The sequence below is a fragment of the Mauremys mutica genome, chromosome 2, assembly GCF_020497125.1.
Source record: "Mauremys mutica isolate MM-2020 ecotype Southern chromosome 2, ASM2049712v1, whole genome shotgun sequence".
NCBI lineage: Eukaryota > Metazoa > Chordata > Testudines > Geoemydidae > Mauremys > Mauremys mutica.
Genome location: NC_059073.1, coordinates 121,685,006 through 121,708,596, shown reverse-complemented (window position 1 = coordinate 121,708,596; position 23,591 = coordinate 121,685,006). Strand labels below are relative to the sequence as shown.

The 23,591-nt window shown below is 46.7% G+C and overlaps 1 protein-coding gene across 3 annotated transcripts in view; it reads right to left on the bottom strand.

Moving 5' to 3' along the window:
• Positions 1 to 23,591, bottom strand: part of SLC22A23 (solute carrier family 22 member 23) — a 178,078-nt gene that overhangs the window by 37,067 nt on the left and 117,420 nt on the right. For 2 of the 3 annotated variants that reach the window (XM_045006200.1, XM_045006201.1), the window contains exons 4-5: positions 12,292 to 12,460; positions 1,407 to 1,534 (exon numbers count right to left, since the gene is read on the bottom strand). In XM_045006200.1, coding sequence (XP_044862135.1) covers positions 1,407 to 1,534; positions 12,292 to 12,460 — 297 coding nt within the window. The remainder of the gene's footprint in view (positions 1 to 1,406; positions 1,535 to 12,291; positions 12,461 to 23,591) is intronic. The other variant, XR_006577049.1, reaches the window with a different exon arrangement.

Below are 23,591 nucleotides of genomic sequence, written 5' to 3'. Positions count from 1 at the left end.
AGTACTTGATTTTAAAACCTAAGTCCTAAATAACATTTTTAATGTAGTTTGTTTTTTAATATTTCATATAATTTACACACACATACTGTAATCTAAGATAGAATATATATTGACAGTTTACCACAATATATACATAAAACAATATTATAATCAAATAAGCATCACACCAGAGTAGATTGGGCCACACTCAGCACATAACAGACCACTTGGTATAAATACCAAGATGAAGCAAACATCTGGCTAGGATTTCAATTTTTAATGTACAAATATCATTTAATCTATTAGCTTCTGGTACAATAGTGACATTTTTCACTCTGTGAGTGAAATTCACCTGAGTGCAGAGGCGGCCATTGCAAGAACCTATGGATTAATCTATTCCCATGTTAAGGGTTTAACTGGGATTTCAGTTGCTCATGAGGTCTTGAATGAATTTTCTGCACTGGGGTGAAATGCACTAATTCATAGTGATGGACAGAGAGAGCAGACTTAACCGAAGAACAGTTAAGCCATAAAAGTACACTGAAAAAATGTACTAGCTGGCTTCTGGGTGGGTGACTGTTCAGATACTGATTCTAAGGGACATTCTAAGCGTATTTCTGGGCACTGCCAGTGCTTTGAAGAGTAAAGGGGAGCTTGACAAGAATTTGACAGGTGCAACAACAGAGATGGAGGAGCTTCAGAAAAATTTTCTTCTTTGTTATAATTGTACACAGACAGAGCCATATAAAGCCTTTCGCTTTCTGAAACACTCTGAAGGACAATAACATCACTGTGTCAATGACAATCTTAGTGACAATAATAGTCCGCTTTTCTTAAAAGCTTCAGGCAACCAGCCAACCAGGTTTAAATTTCCAACAAAAACTACTTTGACCATCACCAGGAAACTGTCTTAAAAAATTCAAAGTGACTTAAAAAGGAAAGTGAAATGACTAGCAAAGATTTTAAGAAATGGAAAGAAATTGGGATTATTTTTAGATCTGCTTAATTGATATTACTTAGAATTTGTTGCTTGGCTGCTGCCACTTTTCGATATGAATAAATTAATGTGTTCTGAAAAGCATAATCTCATTTATAGACAAAGGTTAATAGAAAAAGGCTAATGGTGGTCTCTCTAGCCATGGTGAAATGTATTGAGAGACATCTCTAAAAACATATTGCACTGAAAAATGAGAAATAATATAACTGCTAGGACTATCCAATACGCAGAGTAATTTAAACACAGCTACTGAGTTCAGGACTGTATTTCAACAATTGTAAAATAAATGAATGAATAAACAGGGAAATTTTACAGATGGTGACTTGATTATTTAATCTGGGGCAGTTATGCCACATGAATACTTGCAAAAAACAAAGCAATTCGTATGTCTGGACTTCCACTGCCTGACTTGTTGGGCAAACCTACTCACCGGGCATCACTCCTTTGATATCACTTTCAATGTTCATCTCGTTCTTGTTAGTGAAGTGAAGAATAAGTTTCTTGGATGCCTCAAATTGTTGTGTAGCCATCAGCCACCGAAGGGACTCCGGGAAAATACTTCAAGAGATACAAAATGTGTTAGTGGATGCTTCCAAGGCTCTATCAATGGGAGGCAACTGCATTTGTTGACTTACACTATTTGAGCATAAAGTAATAACATGGAAATGGTAAAGTAAGAATTGCCTGAACATTTAAAAAAAGGATGCTTTTTCCAAACAGTGGAAAAACAAAGGGTAAGATTCCCACTATATAAACTATCAGGGGTATTTAATATCTCACCCTCCCACCATGTTTTCTTTTATACAGATGCATATAGAGACCAATTCCTGTTGCATCACGTCTTTTGTAAAATGGGGTAATATAAAACAAAATAAGGCAGGGTAACAGGATTGTGCACATTAGTACAATGTATGAAAGGGTTGGGGAGACTTGTCTACATGGTGAGTTAGTGTGTGGTAAGTCAGGGTGTGAATCTACAGTGCTCCAGTTTCGCATGTGCTAACTCTGTGTGGAGACTGATACAAAGAGCAGTGAAAGTCCTGGAGCATGGCTGTCGAAGTATCCACATGCTGAATTAGAGAGCAGCAAGCTGGCGTGCTGTAGATTCACACCCTGGCTTGCCTACTGCACACTAACTTGCCATGAAGGAAAGCCCTAGGAAGCACTGTCAGCAAAAGTCACCAGCTGCCAACCGAGTAAAAGAGTGGGACAGTTTCCAAATGGCAATTCTCACCCAGTACTCTAGTTAAGGAAGTGACTGAAAGTTTTTTAAAGCTGGAGGGGGAAAATACCCTATTGAACTTGTTTATGATTACAACACAATGTTGATGTTGTTTTAAGGCAGATTGTTTAAAATTATCTGCAAAATACTGTTTTTCCTCCTATAAGTCAAAAATGTCAAGCTTCATAAACAGCTTTTAAGGTATTTTGACAGAGCAGTGATATGTATATTCCTAGTATGGCTAAATATGTAATAAGCAGCTTAATACTATGTTCAATTTTGTTACGATGAAAGCTCCCTATAGTGAAAATAATATTGCTTTATTTGTGTGATATGCTGCATAAAAATACCCCATATGGGATACTCCTCTGTACAATCATATCAAATATGGAATTAAGTCAAGTAAAATGGAATAGCACTTTGAATATAAATCTCACAGGATATAGCGCTGAACCATGTAGGGGAACTTCAAACACTTACTTCTGATTAATTTAATAGTGAGAGTGTCAGAGGACACACTGTATACGCTTAATGCGCCATTATTCCTGAGGGTGGTGGATGAGCAACATTGGGAAAACATCCACCTTTGATATGAACTTCAAAGGAGCAATGTGGATATGAGTTGGTAGAAATCTGATTAACATTGTACCTCAAGAAAGAACAGAATATATGAAAATGATCAGTTTTACCTGCATATAGCAGCGTGTACTATAAAGGAGGTCAGAGCAGATTATCTAGGGGTACTGCCTGGCCTTAAAAAAATCTATTAATATCTAACCAAGTCTAAAAAAGTAAGACTTGTGTGAGTTTGGAGAACTAACAGATTGTCTCATGAAGGGTAGGCTGTTTAAGAGATGCAGGCTTAATACTGATTAGAAGTAGATGCTGTCAGAAATTACAAGTTCACATATGAAAGCTCTGATAAATCAGGAACTAGGAGGCAGCTGGTGGGGATGTCATTAAAAAACAACAACAAAAAACCCTTGCTGTCAGCTATGTCCCTGATCCGACCTGCTGCCCCACGACCTATATCCAATAAATAGCAACTAAGAAGCATTTGATCAAATACATGTGTTTAAGCAATAATCACAAAAGGGCCATATGCTGTGATACAAAACACACAATTTTGTACCATTAACACAACATTTTGGGGTGGTTCTCCTTAAAAATATATATTTTTCATAGAGTTCTCATTTATTTCCATTAAATTGTAGACACTCACCCTAAATCTCTGTCTTAATTGATTAATCTTCTCTATATTTTTAAATCCATTAATTTTCATACTGAGCCAAACAGGCATGTGTGGAACTTTACAAAACACACAGTTGAAATAGGTCCACAAGATTTGTGGTCTTCTCCCTTGTGTAGGCCTCAATTTCTCTTTCCCTTTGACTCAGTAAGTATATTTAATCCTCTAGGGCATCTGATGACACAGTTTGTGTAACAGATGCATTATAAAATAAAGTTATAGTAATCAGAAATTCCACGACAGTGCAGTGACCTTTGTCACCAATGCAGTCTCATGTATGTGAGGGGGCAGGGTGACAAAGGAATGGAGTAAAGGCAGCTGAACCACTAAACAGCCATCTCTTCAGGTTAATACAGTCAAGGCATCACTCTTGGCTTGAATGCAATCCTAGATGAAGAAAAAGGCATATTGATTTTATGCATTAAAATAAGGAGAATGATAGGAAAACTGATCTACAATCCAATGTGTCAAAGAACAGCAAGTAAGTATTGCAAATAGGAGAGCTGTTCCCCTTGACAGCTCATTATACTGCATTGATATCATGTGTCTGCCTCAGCAAATTTTCTAGCAGAACATATTGTTGTGGAAATGGCACATTTTGCAAATCGACTAAAAAAAAAAAAGGTCACTGAATGCAACACACCATCCAGTATTTTGCCCTTGATAACTGGCAGCAATAGCTACCCTAATGGTCCTTTGGAACAGTCTGCTTAGTAACTGAACAAAAGTCACCAGAAACCTTTGCTAGCAAAGTGCTATTTGTACAGCAACTGCTGGAAAAGGATTGTGTTAATGGTTCTGAAGATGGTTTCCATGGTAGAAATCCCTTACAAGTATCAAAGCATTGTTTTTTGTCCCAATCTTTCCATGCTGCATCATGGATTATTATTTATTTTCAATCATTCTTTCCAGTAGTGGCTACAGTAGTATAGGAGCTCTCCAGCAGAGAAGAGGGCAGTTTCCTTGCCTTGTGCAGCTTACAGTCCAAAAGACAGACAAGTAAACTATTCCCACTCACCCTACCCATCAATCATGTATGTTTTCTGAATAATGTAACTGAAAAGGAAGGCTGAGTGTCAACTCACCCACATGTGCGGCCTGATCCCACAAACACTTAGTTTGACTTTACATATGTGAGTAGTTCCACTGACTTCAAGAAAAGGAGGGGCAAAAGTTTCAGATTCACTCTGGCTCCTGCTCACCTCCACAACGTACCCCTCAGGTACATTTGGAAGGGGAGAGCCCCAGTGTCAAGGAGATCGTTGGGGTGGTGAATAAACAAGATGTTAGTAAAGAGGGAGTTAGAAACAGAAGGGAGGGAGAGGATGAAAGGAGGTAGAAAGGAAGAGTATAGTGGCAATTGGGGAGAGAAAAGTTAGGACAGAGGGGAAAGTAACTAAAAATAACGGTCGGGGTCAAACTGTTTAAGAACAGATACCCATTTTGTGTACACGGTGCAGGCAATTGTGTGTGAAAATGGGGCGACTGTACTAGAAAGTGGCTAGCTGGTTGCTCAGCCAAATTACCGTATTTGGGCGTACAATCATGCAGCACCCTGCAGAGCTGGGCTAGGGGCTGTTGCCACCATTTTACTGAGCAGCTGGTCACCATCCTTCTCCTGGAGCCAAACCACACTGTGCTCCATTCTGCTTACACCAAAGCGGGGTGGAGGCAAGAAGAGCAGGGAGCACTCACCAGCTGGCCTAAGGTCTACTGGGCACAACAGCCCCTATTGTCAGAAGGCAGGCAGTGTTTCTCAGCAGCTGCCACAGCAAAATAGGCCTGGGCACTGAAAGATGAATAAGCCCTGAGGCAGTCGTAGCCACAGTGAGACAGCTGGCATCTATATTTGGCAAGCACAGGAAAATCTTCAGGGCTCAGGTTTTAAAAATATCACACACACCCCCACCCCTCTTCAGAGACACTCACTTCCTCAATACCTGTGTAAGTATCTTCTCACCTACCGTACACAGGTGATATTTTCCTATATGAGGCTCCAACCCAATTAGTAATAGCATGCAGGTGGACTGCAGCATGGAGCCTCCGCGTGGACAGTCTGCCTGTGCACTAACAATCGCAGGATTGGGGTCTAACGCCTCTAACCTTAACTGAACACTTCCTTTTGGAGTAAGATAATTAAAAAATATATATATTTCAAAAGACTGGACAGGCTACAGCTTCCAACCTGTGCAGCCTGTCCGGGACATAACCTGGAAAAAGAAGAGTGGAGAGGAGAGGGTAAAGGATTTCCAGTCCGCCAAGATCTTTGTTTTGGTCATTCAGGAACAAATGGGGAAAAAAAAGTCTCATTCCCCTATAGCTTCTGTACGATTCCAGCACTGGACATGCTCAAGCCCAAAGGCGAAAGACTTCCAGTTGCTCTAATTACTCAGTCTGATGAGCAACAGCAGGAGATGGAAGACACCAAAAATTTTGAGATAAAAATCAGGGATTAAATGCATCTTGAGGTCCTCAAACTTCCCTAATTGCTCTGTCTCAACTCCAGGAGGTTAAACAACATACTAAGTTAAAATTCTCTTATATATTTAATGCATTTTACTTTTCTTTTACCTGTTTTGATTTCGGTTGTGTGAACTCACACAGGGACTAGTCAGACTTGTGGCATGTATGCATGCAGACACACACACACACACACACGGAGGATTTTTGCAGCTCTGACTTCCAAACTTTAGGCAGCATGATAGGAAACTTGAAAGTAAGAAAGGCAAACAAATGAAAAAAAAAAGCAAGCAAACAAAACGGAGAAGTTAGCCCCCAAGCCTGATTTCACGTCTCTAGTTCACTACAATTGTATCTCCTTGCATTGGCTTAAATTGGGATAATAAAAGAATGTTTATAAGCAGCTGCTGTGCCAACATGTTTTCACAACACAAACAAAATAGGAAATGTTTCTATTTTCTTTCAATTGCCGGATTAACCTTTTGTGGGCCGGGCGCCAAATACATTTGTGGGCCCCCATGTGGTTGTGATGGGCCCCTTCCAAGTGTGGGCCCGGTGAGACAGTGCCATTGATGCCATAGTAAATGTGCTATTGCCGGGATGGGGATGAAAACATTTATTCAAAAACAAAAGAAGATTCTTGAAGCCACACTTGATTGAGACCTCCACTTAGTCCACAGAGAATGAACCGGGTTAACGTCATCTACCCAGAACACCATTGAATTTGATTTGTGTGGAGGGGGCTTGTTAGTTAGTTTTGTCTTTTTTGATTAAACGCTCAGGGCCTGCTTGGGGCCCTGAACACAAGTGCTTAATTAGCACACTTATGAGCCATATTAAGCCCGGATGTAGCAGTCAGTGGTGTCACACCTGCATTTCCCCACCACCGCCGCCTCCTCTCAACGTTATGTTTCATAAATACATTTTTTGAAAGCTGCATTTTCTATTTTGGTACAATAATGTTTACAAAACTTTGGGGTGGCGTGTGGGGAGGAAAACTGCTGGTTCCCACCTTTTGGGGGGAGAAAGGGCCACAGAGAGAGAGAGAGAGACTTTAACAATCCAGCCTCAAGCTCCTACCCCAACCTTCACTCCTGGGCTCTCCCCACCCCCATCCCTCCTACAGTTCCCACCCCACACAACTAGCCCCCAAAGAAAGGCTCTCCTCAATCTCCCTGCTACTGGTCCCCACACACTCTTACCCCAGGCTGTTACCTCCCTCCCCCAGCCAGCTCCCCCATCGCACCTGGACTTGCCCCACAACTACCCCTTTCCCTCCAAACCACACTGTGCCCCCTTCCCAGATTGCAGAGGGGCAGTTTCTGGGCATTCCCACTGGCAGGGGGCACAGCAGCCAGCAATGACAAGCCCCGCTGTCACCGCCCCCCCGCCCTGCTCCCAGGGACCACAGACAACCACCCCCCACCCTTAAGTTGCAGGGTTGAGAGTGCCCAGGAACCTCGGGCATCATGGTCGCTGAGGGGCTGCATACCATCCAGGAGTCACAGCACCAAGGTTGCCCCCAGCTCCCCACCACCCCAGGAGAATAGGGGAGACTCGGGGGTGGGGGAGCCAGGAGCTCCCACCCCATTGGAAGGGTGGGCGCAGCGGGATTAGCATCAGGCATCTTCTCCCTGCACCAGAACATTTCCTTGCTTGGGATTTCTTTTTGGTCTGCTCTGCCCACTTCAGCTAGGGCAGCTGGCAACATGGCACAGGGCATTCTGGGACTAGTAGTGCAGCTGGCAGCACAGGTCCCAGAGCCCCAGTGGAACACAGCGGTGTGCAAACTATAACTCCCAGTACACCCTGCAACACCCAGTCCCTGTTGCATCTGCCCACTGTGCCAGGGGGTGAGGCTAATAGCCAAGTGGGACTAAGGCCCACCTCTGCCCCACCCAGGAAGACGCTGGCACAATCTGGGACAAATGCTGTTCTGGAGTCACTCAGCCCAGAATCAGACTTGAACTCTGCATTTCGGGACTGTCCTGCCTAATTTGGGATGGGTGGTCACCCTCCCCCATCTTCTCCTCTAGTCAGATGGGGAAAACCAGTTGTTAGCTTTGGCAAGGTTCCCCTTTTTTGCCTCACCCATCCCAACTTTCCCTTTGGAGTACTCTCTGTAAAGAGCTGAAAAAGTTTTCTGCTAAGGGTAATTGATTAGAGTTGGTCAGTTTCCCAGTGCCTAAAGCTGAGCAGGCTGCAGTCAGCTGATTGGTAGACTTCCTTTCCTTCTAGAGTAAAGGTAAAACAAGCCCTTTACCCATGGAAAAAACTGAAGAGGGAAAACTAGAATTACTGTCAGTTTCTGGTTTCAGTGTGTAGAAGTTCTTGCTGCTATCCATGCAGAGACCACTGGGAGAAAGGGGAGGAGCACTGAAACAAAACAAAAATCCTTAACAGCACAGAAAAATTCAAACTACAGGAAAAGTCTAAACGGAGTTTTAAAAAAAGGGAGCAGGGGAAGGTAAACACAGAAACGAGGACAGGAGAGAGGCAATAAAAACGAGAAAATGCAGAGAGGAGGAAGGGGAGAGACAAGTGAAGATGGGGAAAGGGAGAAGATGCCTTTTAGAATTTTTGCGCTGGTGTCACTGGCACATAAATACTGCTGCAGCCAGTGCCAAAGATTTCAAAGCATACTTGGGAGTAAGTGTGACCCCAGCCTGCAAACAGAGTAAACTGCACCAGTGGACTACACTAGAGTAAACTGTGTTTGCACTAGAGCAGGGGTCCCCAACACGGTGCCCGTGGGCACCATCTAAATGCGCCCGCGTCCTGGCCGGTGGAGCATTTGCTGAAATGCGGCCGAATTTCTGCGGCATTTCGGCAGTGACGCCTCTCGATGACGTCATTGAGAGGCGTCGCTGCCGAAATGCCGCAGAAATTTGGCGGCATTTCGGCGGATGCTCCACCACCGCCACGGTCCTTTGTCTGGCGCCCGCTAGACAAAAAGGTTGGGGACCACTGCACTAGGGGGTTGCATCAGGGCAAGGACACCAGTTAAAATCCAAGCTGCTGCATTTGAGGAGTACGGGTAAAGGATAAATCTCAGCTTATGTAGGGTGACCAGACAGCAAGTATGAAAAATCAGGATGGGGGTGGGAGGTAATAGGAGCCTATATAAGAAAAAGACCCAGAAATCGGGACTGTCCCTATAAAATCAGGACATCTGGTCACCCTAAGCTTATGGCACTTGTGTACCTACACCCAATGCAGCTAGCCCTTTTCACGCCCTTAACTTTTAGTTAGTATGTCGGGTTTCTTTGTTCTAATTATTAATACATTTGCTGACCTTCAGGAGAGCCAGATCCAGGAAGCATCTAATACCAAAAAGAGGAAACAGAAAGCCTTCTGTATCCTGGTGATTTGAAATCTGTGCCTAAGTGCATAGTTAGGACCCCGACTTCTTTCATGTACATGTCTTTAAGCGCATTTCTCAGACCTGGCTTACGCACAAACTTCTATGGTCTTCCAGATGTCTTGGACTATCCAGATTCCACAGCTCTGTCATTGACTATTACAGGCCTTGCATCCCTGCACTTTTGTATGAGCTGCTCCACTCCCTCTCAATCAGGGTCTTGCTACAAGCTCTATCTGTTTAGGTATTACACAGCCCATGACAGCATGGTATCTATAATACAGGGCAAGAGGGGAGCAGAGCAAGCACAGAGATGATAGAAGATTAGACCCAGAGATGTAGGAGGAAAGTGAACAGCGCTCTCACAGTAGGAAAGGGATCAGGGATCACAGATCAGGGGGAAGACGAGGGAGACGACAATATGGTAGGTCACAGAACCTTTCTAGCGTTTAACTGATTACTTTGTGTGGGTAATTAACAAGTGACAAGGAAGGGCAGTTTTCATTTTTTATTTTGTTACAATTAAATGCAAGTTCATTCCCCCACCCGCCCAACTATGCATACAGCACGTGCCAAATTAACTACTCTCCTACACCCTAGTTGAAGGGAAGGGACTATAAAAATGACACCACCAAACCTGCTACATAAAAGAGGCATCCCACTTAAAAAGATGTGACAGGTGAGAGGTATGCACACAGCATACATGTACTGTACACCCAGTATAACTAAACAAATGTTTTCAGTCCCTTTCTGCTCATTCAAGAAAAATCAGACTCTGCAAGTTTTGATACTTTGGTTATTGCTACCATTATCAAACTGTATAAGCAGGTCCTAATCCTACCTTTCTTCCAATCTTCCCCTCCTGTTTTCAATGGGATTACAGGTGCATATCCAAGGGTAGAATTTGGCCAGTAGCAAAATCATGAAGGCCTTTGTTTAGTTTGGAATAAAACAATAATATTTCCAACTCCCATTAATGTCAGCAGGGGCCTTTGCATTGAGTTTACTGGTAGCTGAATCAAACCTTGACATGACAGTGTTTATAATATGAAAAAAGTCTCTTTACACAGAAGTTTGTTTTGTTGGTGTGTTTGGTGCGTTATTGTGCTAGTTAATCATATGTCTTCCTAAAGGACAGTAAAACACTGTCAAATAAAATATTTGTAAAGGATCGTATTGGTATTGTATACTATCAATATGTACTGTTTAAAACCTGAATTGTTATGCTAAAATGTATTCAGGTGTAGAATGACTGAACAACAGTAAACATTCAGCCAATACAACTGATGAAGGGTAGGGAGTAAAATAAAACAACAGATTAGGTAAAACTAACGTGATAAGGTACACCTGCTAAAACGCACAGACCAGGACACACCAACTCAAAGCAGCACCAGAGCCTCCCAAAACAACAGATGCAAAACCTGCAGACATATCTCCGCTGCTACAGTGATCAACACTCCCCACAACACAGCTTTCAAGATCCATGGATTCTACACATGCCCATCACAACATGTGTACCTCATCCAGTGCACTAAATGCCCCAATAACAACTATGTAAAACAGACAACTATGCTCTTGAATGAACTCACACAGGAAAATGATAAAAGACAAAAACATCCTATTGCCTGTGGGTGAGCACTCTTCACAAAACCATCACTCCATAGCTGGCCTATCGGTCCTCTTCCTCAAAGGAAACCTGCACAACACTTTCAAAAGACAAGCCTGGCGCTTAAATTCATATCTCTGCTAGAAACCAAAAATCATGGACAGAACTGAGACACTAGATTTATGGTTTACTCCAAAAATCTAATCCATTAGCCCCCTCTCCCGCTTTTTGTCCTATGACTACAGAGGTGTTAACGGGCCACTTCACCTTCAATGGTCCATTACAACATTTGCTAACTACCTATGCTAAACAATCTGTTCCACTTTGTATTTAGCTGCCACACGCAGAGTACTTTTCCCAGACCTGAAGAAGAGCTCTGTCAGCTCAAAAGCTTGTCTCTCTCACCAATAGAAGTTGGTCCACCCACATTGTCTCTCTCACATCCTGGGACTAACACAGCTACAACTACATTGCACAGCACAGATAAGGCAGTGCAGATTTTAACACATACTAAGCTGATTGAGTGAGAAGCTTCCTGGGAGCCTTAGGATACTTCCCAGCATAGGTAGATGGACACACACTGGCTTTGCTCATGCAAGAATGCTAAAAATAACAGTGTGGCTGCTATGACATGGGCAGTGGCTCAGGCTAACCACCCGAGTATAATCCTGCCTGACCCCCTGAGTCTGGACTCAGATGGCTTCCCTGAGCCACTGCCTATGCCATCACGGCCACACTGTTAATTTTAGTGTGCTACACATCTGTCTCCCCAAGAGGAGAAATACCCTCCCAGTGGCGGTGTAGAGAGCCACTCAGGGGGCATGAGCTTAGCACATGTTATGGGCAATGTATCTTGTCTACACTAAATTTAAAATGAGCTAGTTTGCACATGTTGGCCAATATATGCTAACATCATTGCTTTAAATCCTAGCCTAGTTCAGCCCAAAGAGAAAGAAAGGACAGGCAAGTACTATACTCTGGATTTGAGTGGAAAACTTGACTTTAGAAACAGAAACACAGAGCTCCAAGGGCTAAGGCTGCGGCACAATTGTCAGCACCCTGCTGGTGAGAACTTATTTTTTTCCTCATTTTTTTTATAGCTGGGGATCGCAACCTGTCCTCTCCCCAAAGTACTATGAAGCACATATGGCAACTCACCAAAGCAGAATGCTCCTCTCCCTCCCCCCACTACTGGGGAAGCAAGTAGAGGAAGCTACCTTAGAGAGTAAGTTTTTTCCTCTGAAGCTTAGTTTCAGGTTTACCTATTTGCTGAAGGAGACATTTTATAACTGTGAAAAAGAAATGCTTGATACAGGCTATAATAAAATGGGGGCCTACCCAGCTATCAAAACACCTCCCAAACCCAGTCTTAGTGGCAAGCATCTTTACAAACAAGAAACAAGGCAGAAATACTTACACCCAGTAAAGCAGCATCAGTAGGAAAGGGCAGATGATGACCGCCTGGAGAACCTGCCAGTCCCTGCAGAGGGCAGCCAGCCCTGGCATGAGGAACTGTCCTGCCATTGCAATGAAGCTTGCCACCATGGTGACCATGAAGCGGTGCCCAGGAGGACAGAGTTCTATTCCTGAAACAAAAAGGCACATGCAAAATGTGAAGGTCAATGCAAGGGAAAAAATTTTTGTTATCCATAATGACAGAGGAGCTCATTAATCGTTCATTATGGCACTGGAGCCAATGTACTCCCATCAATCACAATTTTTTCTATTTGATTTACAACGTGGATACAGTAGTCCTTTTAGAAAGTATTTCACTCAGTCTTGGGCTCAAAAAAATATTTTACTGAAGACTTAAGGCAAGTAAAAGCTCACATGTGTCCCAAAGATTTAGGGGCCAATCCTGCCAGATGCTGAAAAAAGCATAGAGGTGCCAAGTACCTTCAATTCTCATTGAATTTCATGGGAGTTGTGAGTGCTTGGCACTTTGCAGGATCTAGCCCTCCAGTCACTATGGAAAGCCACCTTCCTCCAAATTTATCATGCTAGTACTAAATCCCATTTTAAATTGGACTTTTCGGAGCTGTTTCCCCCTCCCCCCATAGGGGATCTCACTCAACTTTCAGCAAGACAGCTTCCTATCTTTCCCTTTCTTCCCTCTTCAGTGAAATCCATCACCACTGCCGTCATCAGTAATCTCAGCCAGGGCCGCCCAGAGGATTCCGGGGGCCCGGGGTCTTCGGCAGCAGGGGGCCCTTCCGTTCCGGGACCCGCCGCCAAAGTGCCCCGAAGACCCGCAGCGGGGGGGGGATCCCCGCCGCGGGTCTTCGGGGCACTTTGGCGGCGGGTCCCGGAACAGAAGGGGCCCCCCGCCGCCGAAGACCGGGCTGCGCTTCGGCGGCGGCGGGTCCCGCTTCCCCCCCTGCGCCCTGGCGTCCCGCCCCCGGCCCCGGCGGGTCCCGCTCCCCCCCCGCCCGCCCCCGGCCCCGGCGGGTCCCGCTCCCCCCGCCCGCCCCCGCCCCCGGCGGGTCCCGCTGCCCCCGCCCCCGGCGGGTCCCGCTGCCCCCGCCCGCCCCCGCCCCCGGCGGGTCCCACTCCCCGCCCCCTTACCCGAGCACCGTCTCCGGCGGGGCCTGAGCTTCGTCCCGCTCAGAGCCGCGTGGGGAGGGGGCGGGGCTGTGAGCTCCACGCCCAGCGGAGGCAGTTGCCCTGCCCCCTCCCCACGCCGCTCTGAGTGGGGCGGGGCTCAGGGGCTCGGCCGGAGGCTGAGGCTCCAGGAGAGGAGCAGAGGCGGGAGCCTCCGCTCTTCTCTTGGGGGCCCCTCCGGAGCCCGGGGCCCGGGGCAAATTGCCCCCTTTGCCCCCCCCTCTGGGCGGCCCTGATCTCAGCAGCCTTTATGGCAAAGGGTTGGTTGATAAAACTCCTTAAAATCCCTGGTCCCAGACAGTCACCCACTAGGACTTAGAAATGAAGCTGGATCTAGCAGAATCACATTTTCAAAATCAACAGAAACGTAGCAATAAAACTGGTTCAGATCATACAACTACATCCTAATGTTGATGGATTTTTTTTCCAGCTAGACCTACAGTGGCACCCTGCAATCTAGACTTTCTGCTTGTCTACATCCACTTCCATGGGTTAATCTTGAGGCATAACAAGCTTGCCACAAATACTTACTGTGCAGCCCTTACATAGGCTAGAAAAATGTCTGTCAGCATGATAGCATTGATAAAGGCAATGTGCTTTTCCTTGGAACTCTGCCAGTTATTTTGTTGTTAAAATTATTATTAAATGATTAAGACGATGGATAATGGAAAGCCGGGGGAAGGAGAGAGGAGGGAGATAAGATGTCTTAATCAGAGGCCAAGTGGTATGTGGGATGGGGATTTGAGCAGAACGTTTATCACATTGTTCCAAGGCTAGCAGGTTATTGCTGGAACAGGAACGTTGCCAGCCAATACAAATGAAAATGTATCTGCAGTGAAGCAGTCAAAATTTTCATTATCCTAGCCACTAATAAACCACAATCCAGCTCTGGCAGGGGGAGGGGGGAAAATAAACTGTTGCATATAAAAAGGCTTTCACAGTTTAATTAGTAAAACATGATTAAACACAGAGCTCCCATCCCATTAATATGGCATCATTCCTAATAATGAAGTACACTGGGTTTAACCAATTCCATTTTTTCTTGGTAGGGAGGTGTCCTCCAAGTTATGTTTTTATAGCCTCCAAGCATAAAGCTATTTTGTTTTTTAAATTAAACATCATAGTCACTCACACTCCAGTATTCTTTCAGTAAGTACGAGTAGATTTGTTGCTATAGAAACAAAAAAATCTGCATTAAACAGGTGCAAGTTCAGCTTTCCAATGGCTGAGCTTTGGTTAGTGTCAGTTATGAAAAGTTGCAGACAAGATCAAGTTTTTTATGAAGTCAGAAAGATGTGTCAAAATTGTATAATTGTGTTTGAGTCAATGGTGCATAATAGCTGTAATAGTCCATTTGCAGTAATTATTGATTGAAGAAAAGAACTTCAGAGAGGAAAACAGAAACAAAACAGGAGTACTTGTGGCATCTTAGAGACTAACAAATTTATTTCAGGAGATATTTATACATACATATATACATATATGTATAAATACATACATAAATGTATAAATATCTCCTGTCTGTGTGTTCCATTCTATGCATCCAAAGAAGTGGGCTGTAGCCCACGAAAGCTTATGCTGAAATAAATTTGTTAGTCTCTAAGGTGCCACAAGTACTCCTGTTCTTTTTGTGGATACAGACTAACACGGCTGTTACTCTGAAACCAGAAACAAAACAATCGCTGGGCTATCATATATGTATGATCAAGTTCTCTCACTTCTCTGGAGAAGATGAAAAATTGCCATAGTTACTGGATTAGCATGACTTTCAATTAACATTAGCACAAACTAAATGTATCTATTACATACAGCATCACTAAGGCAAAGTATTATACATTAGATCAGTCTCTTGACTTCCCAAAGATCTGCAGCATCAGTCTTAAAAGATACAAGAAGCTACAATCGCAGTTGTCAGCAGACACTTGGCAGACCAGCATTCTTCACCTTGTCAACAAGGCAATCTAAGCATCACTGTGTCAAAGAGAAGGGCTCTCAATACCGCACTGATATCTGACACTGTGATGCATATAAGACCCTTCAGCCCACACAGGGCCCCACTGACTTCATGTGGCTCCATGCAAACTCAGGGGTTTGCCACACATATCCATTGCAGTGTTTCTCCCATTCAACTAAGAGTTTCCCAACCTATTCCTTTGGGGGAGGAGTTCTATGTAGCCTGTTCCCATTAATTCAAACTAAAGAAAGTCACTGTAATCACACACATACCCCACACACCCCTTTTGTTTTTGGCCACGTACAAAAATCTAATGTCCTTCAAGCCTGTCTTCTGGCCTCTTTCTGGCATTTGCTGTTCCTGGCTTCTTTTATTCCTGACACCTGTGTTTCTCCTCTTGGCCTGGGGACCTCTCCTCTGGATTCCCACCCAGGAACCGTGTTTAGACAGCTAACGATCATTCCTTCAGTCCCTTCACCATTTTCCCTTAGCTGCTCTCACCTTTACCACTCTCATCGGTATCTTTACAAGATCTGGAGAGTCTGCTGCCCTTCCCTGACTGTGGGGTTCCTTGCAGCTTCTCCTGGGACCAGCTATGGACAAATTTCCTAAAAGCCAGGCTCAGCTCTTCCCTACGGCAGTTAGATTGTACTGCTAGCAGTTCTCTGCCCCAAAAACTTTTTATGCCGTGGTCCCCCAAAACTTTTTATGCCGTGCCTCCCCTAACCCGTAATGTGATCTGGCCCCCGGGAGCTGTGATCAGGAGCCGGGACCAGGTGAGGGGCCAGGTCTGGAACCAGAGCCGTGAGCCAGGGACCGGGGCTGGTCCCGAGCCACGGCCAGGCCAGGAGCCAAGGTTGCGGCTGGAGATGGGGCTGGGGCCAGAAGCGGAGCTGTGGGCAGAATGGGGCTGGGTTGCGCTCCCTCCCCGTCCCCCGTGGAGGCTGGCCCAAGCCTTGCTGTGCACTCCCCTGAACATTCCTCCATACTCCCTAGGTGGGCACACCCCAGAGTTTGGGATCAGTATCAGTCTCTTCTAAACAGGAGTTCCCTCTCACCGGGACCGGGTTTGTATTCCAAGAGCCTCTTTGCTTTAGAGTATTTTGTCTTTCCCTCTGTCAAGCAAGTGTTCCTCAGATCCAGAAAAAGGGCTGAAGGGTTTGTCTCGCTCAGGCCTCTTGCCTTACCTTAGTCAGTTTTTTTTTTAAATTGTTGAATTTTCCTTCATTTCTATTCACTAGGGGTGGCAAACTAAGCAGGCCAAGGAGGGGACGTACAGTGACGGACTTCCCCCTAAATCGCCCAAGGTTCAGCCAACGGCCAGGCCAGAAACCCACAGACAAATTTACATCTCCAGAGACCCAGGGGTCATTTCCCAGCCCCAGCAGCTCTGTCTGTGTCTGTGTCTGCTGCCCCTGGATCCTCTGCACGGCCCCACGGAACCGGGAACACCCTCATCTCTCCATCGAGGCTGAATCCCAGCTTCCATTCCTGGTCTTTGGCACCGGGCTGGGACAGGCGCGCCCTGAACATGCGGTCACCCCCGCAGTCCTCCTGACCCAAGGCTGCTTGCAAGGCTTTTGCCAGCTTCCTTCAGCCCAACACCCTTCCCAATTAGCCTTCCAAAAGAGAAAGTTACTCACCTTGCAGTAACTGAGGTTCTTCGAGATGTGTGTCCCTGTGGGTGCTCCACTCTAGGTGACGGTGCGTCCCGGTGCCGTTGATCGGAGATTTTCGGTAGCAGTGCCTGGTTGAGACGCACGCACTCAGTTGGTATCTCCCGTCTCGTTGGAATCTTCCTGAGTGCGTGCGCCCCACACCCTCCTCAGTTCCTTCTCTACCGTGGAGAATCATAGTAGTACTCCAAAGTAGAGGGGAGGAGGGCGGGGAGTGGAGCACCCACAGGGACACACATCTCAAAGAACCTCAGTTACTGCAAGGTGAGTAACTTTCTCTTCTTCTTCGAGTGCTGTCCCTGTGGGTGCTCCACTCTAGGTGAATGTATAGCAGTACCCACTATGGTTGGTGGGACTTTGGAGATGCGGGAGTGAGTACTGTAGATAGTACTGTATGGTCTACTATGGTGTTTGCCGTGGTGTCTTGTGTGAGAGCATAGCGTTTTGCAAACTTGTGTTCAGATGACCCCATAGCCGCTTTGCAAATGTCAGGAACGGGAACATTGTGTAGGAAGGCAACGGATGTCGACCTGGCTCAAGTGGAATGAGTTCTAATGCCTTCGGGCGGTTGAAGATTTTGCGCATGGTAACAGGATCTGATGCAGTCAGAGATCCACTTGGATAGACGTTATTTAGAGATAGCCGTACCTTTCAATCTTTCGGTAATGGAAACAGAGTCATGGGGACTTACAAAATGGTTTAGTCCTGTCCAAATAAAAAGGCGATTGCTCGCCTGACATCGAGAGTATGTAGGGTTGCCTCTTGCGGAGTCTTGTGAGGTTTGGGATAGAAAGTAGGTAAGTATATAGGTTGGTTGAGGTGGAAGGTCGATACCACATTAGGAAGAAAGTTAGGATGTGGTCTCAAAGTGACTTTGTCTTTGGAGAAGATTGTGTAAGGAAGGTGGGCCATCAGGGCGCTCATTTCACCAACTCTCCCTGCTGATGTTTTGGCAACTAAGAAATACACCCTCATGGACATATGGAGATGAGAGGTAGCCAAGGCCTCAAATGGAGGTTTCCTGAGAGCATGAAGAACGAGGTTAAGATTCCATGCAGCCGCTGTTGGGTAAATTTCAGGGTAGAGATTTTGCAGGCCCGTGAGAAAGCATTTTATGGTGGGGTGGGTAAAGAATGAATAGCCGTCTAATAGGTCATGGAAGGTGGTAAGTGCCTTCTTGAGTGTCTCTGAGAGGAGACATTAGGGCTTCCTGCCTCTTCACGTGAGAGGATGAAGCCGGGCTCCTGGTGAGTTCTGATGGAGCTGAGCAAAAGTCTGTCCTGTTTTAGTTTCAGGAGGTAGTCTAGAATGTTAGGGAGGGTCACGTTATTGGGTGTTAAGTGATTATGTGAGCACCAGAGGGCGAAACGCTTCCACTTCTGCAGGTAGGTTTTACGAGTGGAGTCTTTCCTACTGTAGGAGGACATATTGGACTTGCTCGGAACAGGCTAGTTCATGGGTTTGGAACCATGAAGGAACCAGGAGGTGGAGCTTTTGAAGAACCCGTCCGTCGTCCTGGGAAATGTGTTCTGGCCTGTTGGGGAGAGCCCGTGGGTGACGGGAGGACATGCACAGTAGATAGGGATACCACATCTGTCTTGGCCAAGCTGGGGCATTAAGGATGACCCGGGCCTTGTTGTCTGCAATCTTCCGAGGAACCCTGTGTAACAGAGGGATTGGTGGAAGGCGTACAGGAGGGAGTTGTTCCATGGGATGAGGAATGCACCTCCTAGGGATGCAGTTCCGAGTTCCACTCTGGAACAAAATGGAACATTTTCGATTCTGGGTCATGGCAAAGAGATCCATTGACGGGGTGCCCCAGAGGGAGAAGAGCTGTTGGAGTACTGCAGGGTGCAGTTCCCATTCGCGTTGTGTCAGGAAGTTCCTGCTGAGTGCGTTGGCAGTAGTGTTGTGACAGCCTGGTAGGTAGGAAGCGATGATTTGTATTTGATGTCGTATGCACCAATTCCATAGTTGAATGGCTTCCACACAAAGGGAATGTGATCAGGCTCCCCCTTGTCTGTTTATGTAGTACATACATGCTATGTTGTCTTTTAAGGCCCGAAGAGATTTGTTCTTTATGAGGGGAAGAAAGTGAAGACATGCTCGCCTCATTGCTCTGAGCTCTAAGAGATTTATGTGTAGGTGTGTCTCTGATGCGGACCACCGGCGTTGTGCCCTGTGTTCCCCTAGATGCGCTCCCCAACCAATCAGGGAAGCGTCCGTGGTGAGCATGAGCGTTGGGGAACATTGCTGGAAGGAAACCCTTGTGCAGAGGTTTTCTGGATTTGTTTACCAGTGTTGGGAAGCTATAACATTAGGAGGAGGAGTTAGCAGCATCCCTAAGATGTGTCTGTTGGGTTTGAAATTGGAATTGAGCCAGCCCTGGAGACATCTCATGTGTAGCCTGGCGTGGTGAACCACGAAGGTGGTGGCTGTCCTGTGACCAAGGAGCTGCAGGCAGAGTTTTGCCTGTGTCCTGGGACGAATAGAGAGCGTGTCTTTGAGCTGCGTGATAGCGAGGAATCTGTGATATGGGAGCGAGGCCCTGCTCTGGATTGAGTCGAGATAAGCTCCGATGAACTCGATCTGTTTAGGTGTCAGGGTGGATTTTGGGATGTTTATTTGGAGGCCTAGGCTGTGACGAGGGAGATGGCGAAACGGGTAGCTTGAAGTGTCTCACCATAGGAGTTGCCTTTGATGAGGCAATCGTCCAGATAGGGGAACAGCGTGACCCCGTCTTTGCGGAGGTGAGCCACGACCACGGCTAGAGTCTTGGAAAAAAAAACTCTCAGTGCTGTGGGGAGTCCGAAAGGAAGAACTCTGTATTGAAAATGGTCGTGACCGATTGTGAATCATAGGAAGCGTCTGTGAGATGGATGGATTGATATATGAAAGTAAGCATCCTGTAGGTCGAGAGCTGGGAACCAGTCCCCTTGATCCAGTGTAGGTATTATTGTGCCCAGTGTGACCATCTTGAATCTTTGTATCCTCACGAATTTGTTCAGTTGGTGTAGATCTAGTATAGGCCTCCATCCTCCGGTCTTTTTCTGAGTTAGAAAGTAATGGGAGTAGAAACCTGTCCCTTGATTTTGCGTCGGCACAGGTTCCACTGCACCTAGTTGTAGAAGATATGCCACTTCTGTGCGAAGTAAGTGGTCGTGAGAAGGGTCCCTGAGGAGGGACGGGGAAGGGTAGGAGAAAATTTGTCCTTATCAAAAGGGAGATCCTCCACTTTGGTCTGCAGTTCTTTGGGGATGCCAGATGCAGAGAGCCATGAGGATCTGCGCATAACCACAGCAGTTGCAGTTGTATGGGCTGCTGTGTCTGCCGTGTCTAGAGATGCCTGTAGGGCTGTTCTGGAAATCAGTTGGCCCTCAGTCAGGATTGATTTGAAGTCTGCTCTCCTATCCTATGGAATGTAGGAGGCAAATTCAAAAGTTTATTGTAAATATCAAAGTCGTAACTGGCAAGGGGAGCAGAATAGTTTGCAATTCTGAATTGTAGTGTGGAGGACGTATAAATCTTGTGGCCCAAGACGTCAAGGCACCTAAGGTCCTTGTCTTGCGGGGTGGGTCGATATTGTGACTGTTTCGTCCTCTGTGCAACTGCATCCATGACAAGGGAGTTCGGTGGTGGATGAGAAATAGGAAGTCAGCGTCTTTAGCAAGGACATAGTATTTATGTTCGGCCTTTTTGCAAGTTGGTACTAAAGACGCTGGGGTTTGCCAGAGAGTGTCAGCCGGCTCCAGGAGTGCTTCGTTTATAGGGAGCGCGATTTTTGAGGGTGCAGACTGTTGAAGGATTCTGAGGAGTCTGTGTTGCGTCTCCTGAACCTCTTGAAAGGGGATATCTTGATTGAGTGCCACCCTCCTGAAAAGTTCTTGAAATTGTTTACAGTCGTCCATGGCCCGTCGAGACGGGGGGAGGAGGGCTCCGTCCAGGGCTAATGGAGAGTTAGGAGTCGGTGAGTCAGGATATGGTGCCTAACTTGCCTACTCAGGAGTGGGCTCAGGCACCTTAGAAGTGGATGGAGCAGGAGATTGAGGCACAGAAGGAGGATGATTGGTAGGAGGATGTTGCCAAGGGTACCACTGAGGCCAAGGCATAGGGTAGGAGAACCCAGGTGTCGCCCATGGAGGGGCGAAATGGGGAAAACTGAGGCTGGTGGCCTTGAACCATGACCTGAGGTGGCAGAGGTGCCTGTGGGGGAGAAGCAGGAGTGGAAAAACTCTGCTTGCTGCTGTAAATCAAGTTCACCGTCAGTGAAAAACAGTTCAGTTGGAGAGAGCGGCAGTTCAAAAAATGAGCCCTATGTATCTAGGAGTGGAGAGTGAGGCTCAGGTGGCAATGAAAGCTCACATTAAGTGAGAAACTGTTGCTCCTGCTCCCTGGCTGAGCTGAGTCTGCTCTCTGCTCTAGCTCATTAGCAGGAGAAAGTGAAAGTGACAGTAGTGCTGCAGACTGCTTGGAGGTGCCCCGCAGGGGGTCTGGTACTGGTGCCCGGGTGGAAGATATGCCCGGTGCCAACAGTCTTCTCCCTGCAGGGGAGGATTGCGCTGCTGGCACCGCGGCCGTTTGCAGTGCCGAAGAGCAGCGCGCAGCCGGCACCGCGGCCTTTTGCGGTGCCCAGGAGGCGCACACACAGCCGGCACCGCGGCCGTTTGCGGTGCCGAGGAGGCGCGCGCACAGCCCGCACCGCGGCTGTTTGCGGTGCAGAGGAGGCGCGCGCACAGCCGGCACCGCGGCCGTTTGCTGTGCCGAGGAGGCGCGCGCACAGCCGGCACCGCGGCCGTTTGCTGTGCCGAGGGGACCGGAGCCACAAGGACCTGCCTGACATGGGAGGTCGGGTCCCTGCCTCTGCGCTCTGTCGGAGCCACGGCTGAGGCATTAGAAAAAGCTGAGGCACCTGCCTTTGGTGCTGTCAGCACAGAGGGTAGGGATCTCACGGAAGACCCCCTACCCTTGTTAAAGTCTCTCCTGTGAGACTGTTCTGCTTCTTGCCTCCGCTCCAGGGAGGGTGAAGCAACGCTGCCCACCATTTCCAATCTGGCTGGGGAGCATGTGGGAGTGGGTTTGACCTTTCCCGTCTCCGAAAGCGGCTGTAAGGATTTTTCCGTCATCAGCATTTGAGCCGCAGATCCCTGTCGCGACGAGCTCTTGACGAGGCTCGCGCAATGGAGGCACTTCACAGGGACGTGGGTGTCCCTGAGGCACTTCACACAGTATGAGTGCCCATCTGTCTGTGGCATGGATTCCTGACAGGAAATACACCTTTTGAATCCTGAAGCTCCTGGCATTATCAATTAGACATGGCCGAGGAGAGTGTCTCAACGGGAAACAAGCCTGAAGGTTTTTTTTGTTTGTTTTTTTAAAAACTAAGTAACTAACTATGTAACTATACTAAAGGAAGGGAAACAACTGGGATGTAACTAATAACTATTTCTATGTTCTTTGTTACTGTTTCCTATAGAGACCAGGGAAGAGAAGGCAGCACTGCCCCGAGTTCCGTCTTCGGCCGAGGACGGTAGAGAAGGAACTGAGGAGGGTGTGGGGCGCACGCACTCAGGAAGATTCCAACGAGACGGGAGATACCAACTGAGTGTGTGCGTCCCAACCAGGCACTGCTACTGAAAATCTCCGATCAACGGCGCCGGGACGCACCGTCACCTAGAGTGGAGCACCCACAGGGACAGCACTCGAAGAAGAATCGAGGGTTCAGCAGGCCAGCCTTCCCCTATCAGTATTGGTCTGCTGCGTGGGGGGAGGCAGTCTCTATGTTTCTCCCCTTCTCCCAATCCTTCCCAGCTGATGGGGTGAGAGGGGACCCTTGCCCTGCCTTCTGTTTCAGGTCCTTAAAAGGTACATCCTCCAGATTCCTTCCCCAATCACCATTCATTCCCAGGACCCTTAGGCCTCCACATGTATCCATTGGACCCTTCCAAACCCTTAAAGGGCCAAGCAAGGTGGTAGGGTGGGCTGACCACTAGACGCTACAACCCTCTCTGGCAGCCTACCCCATCACAGATACCAATAATAATACCACCTAGCATTTATGTTGAGCTTTTCATCTATTAGATCTCAAAGCACTTTACAAAAGGACTTGCATCCGAAGAAGTGGGTATTCACCCACGAAAGCTCATGCTGCAAAACGTCTGTTAGTCTATAAGGTGCCACAGGATTCTTTGCTGCTTTTACAAAAGGAGGTAAGCATCATTATCCCCTTTTTACAGATGGGAAAACAGAGATATGAAGAATTAGATTTGATCAGCTGCACAGAGTGATGGCCCATAAAAGCCTGCCAATTATCTTAGAAAATAAGTATTTTTTGTTTAGATAACCTCATTATTGCTTCCATTCAAGGTATGCAGTATAGCAAGTACAGGGTGCATACAGGAATGCTGCAGTTACTGAATTAACCTATCCTGGCATGAATTTAAGGGCCATTATTCCCCGTGTGGAAAAAGCTGTATATACACACATAGT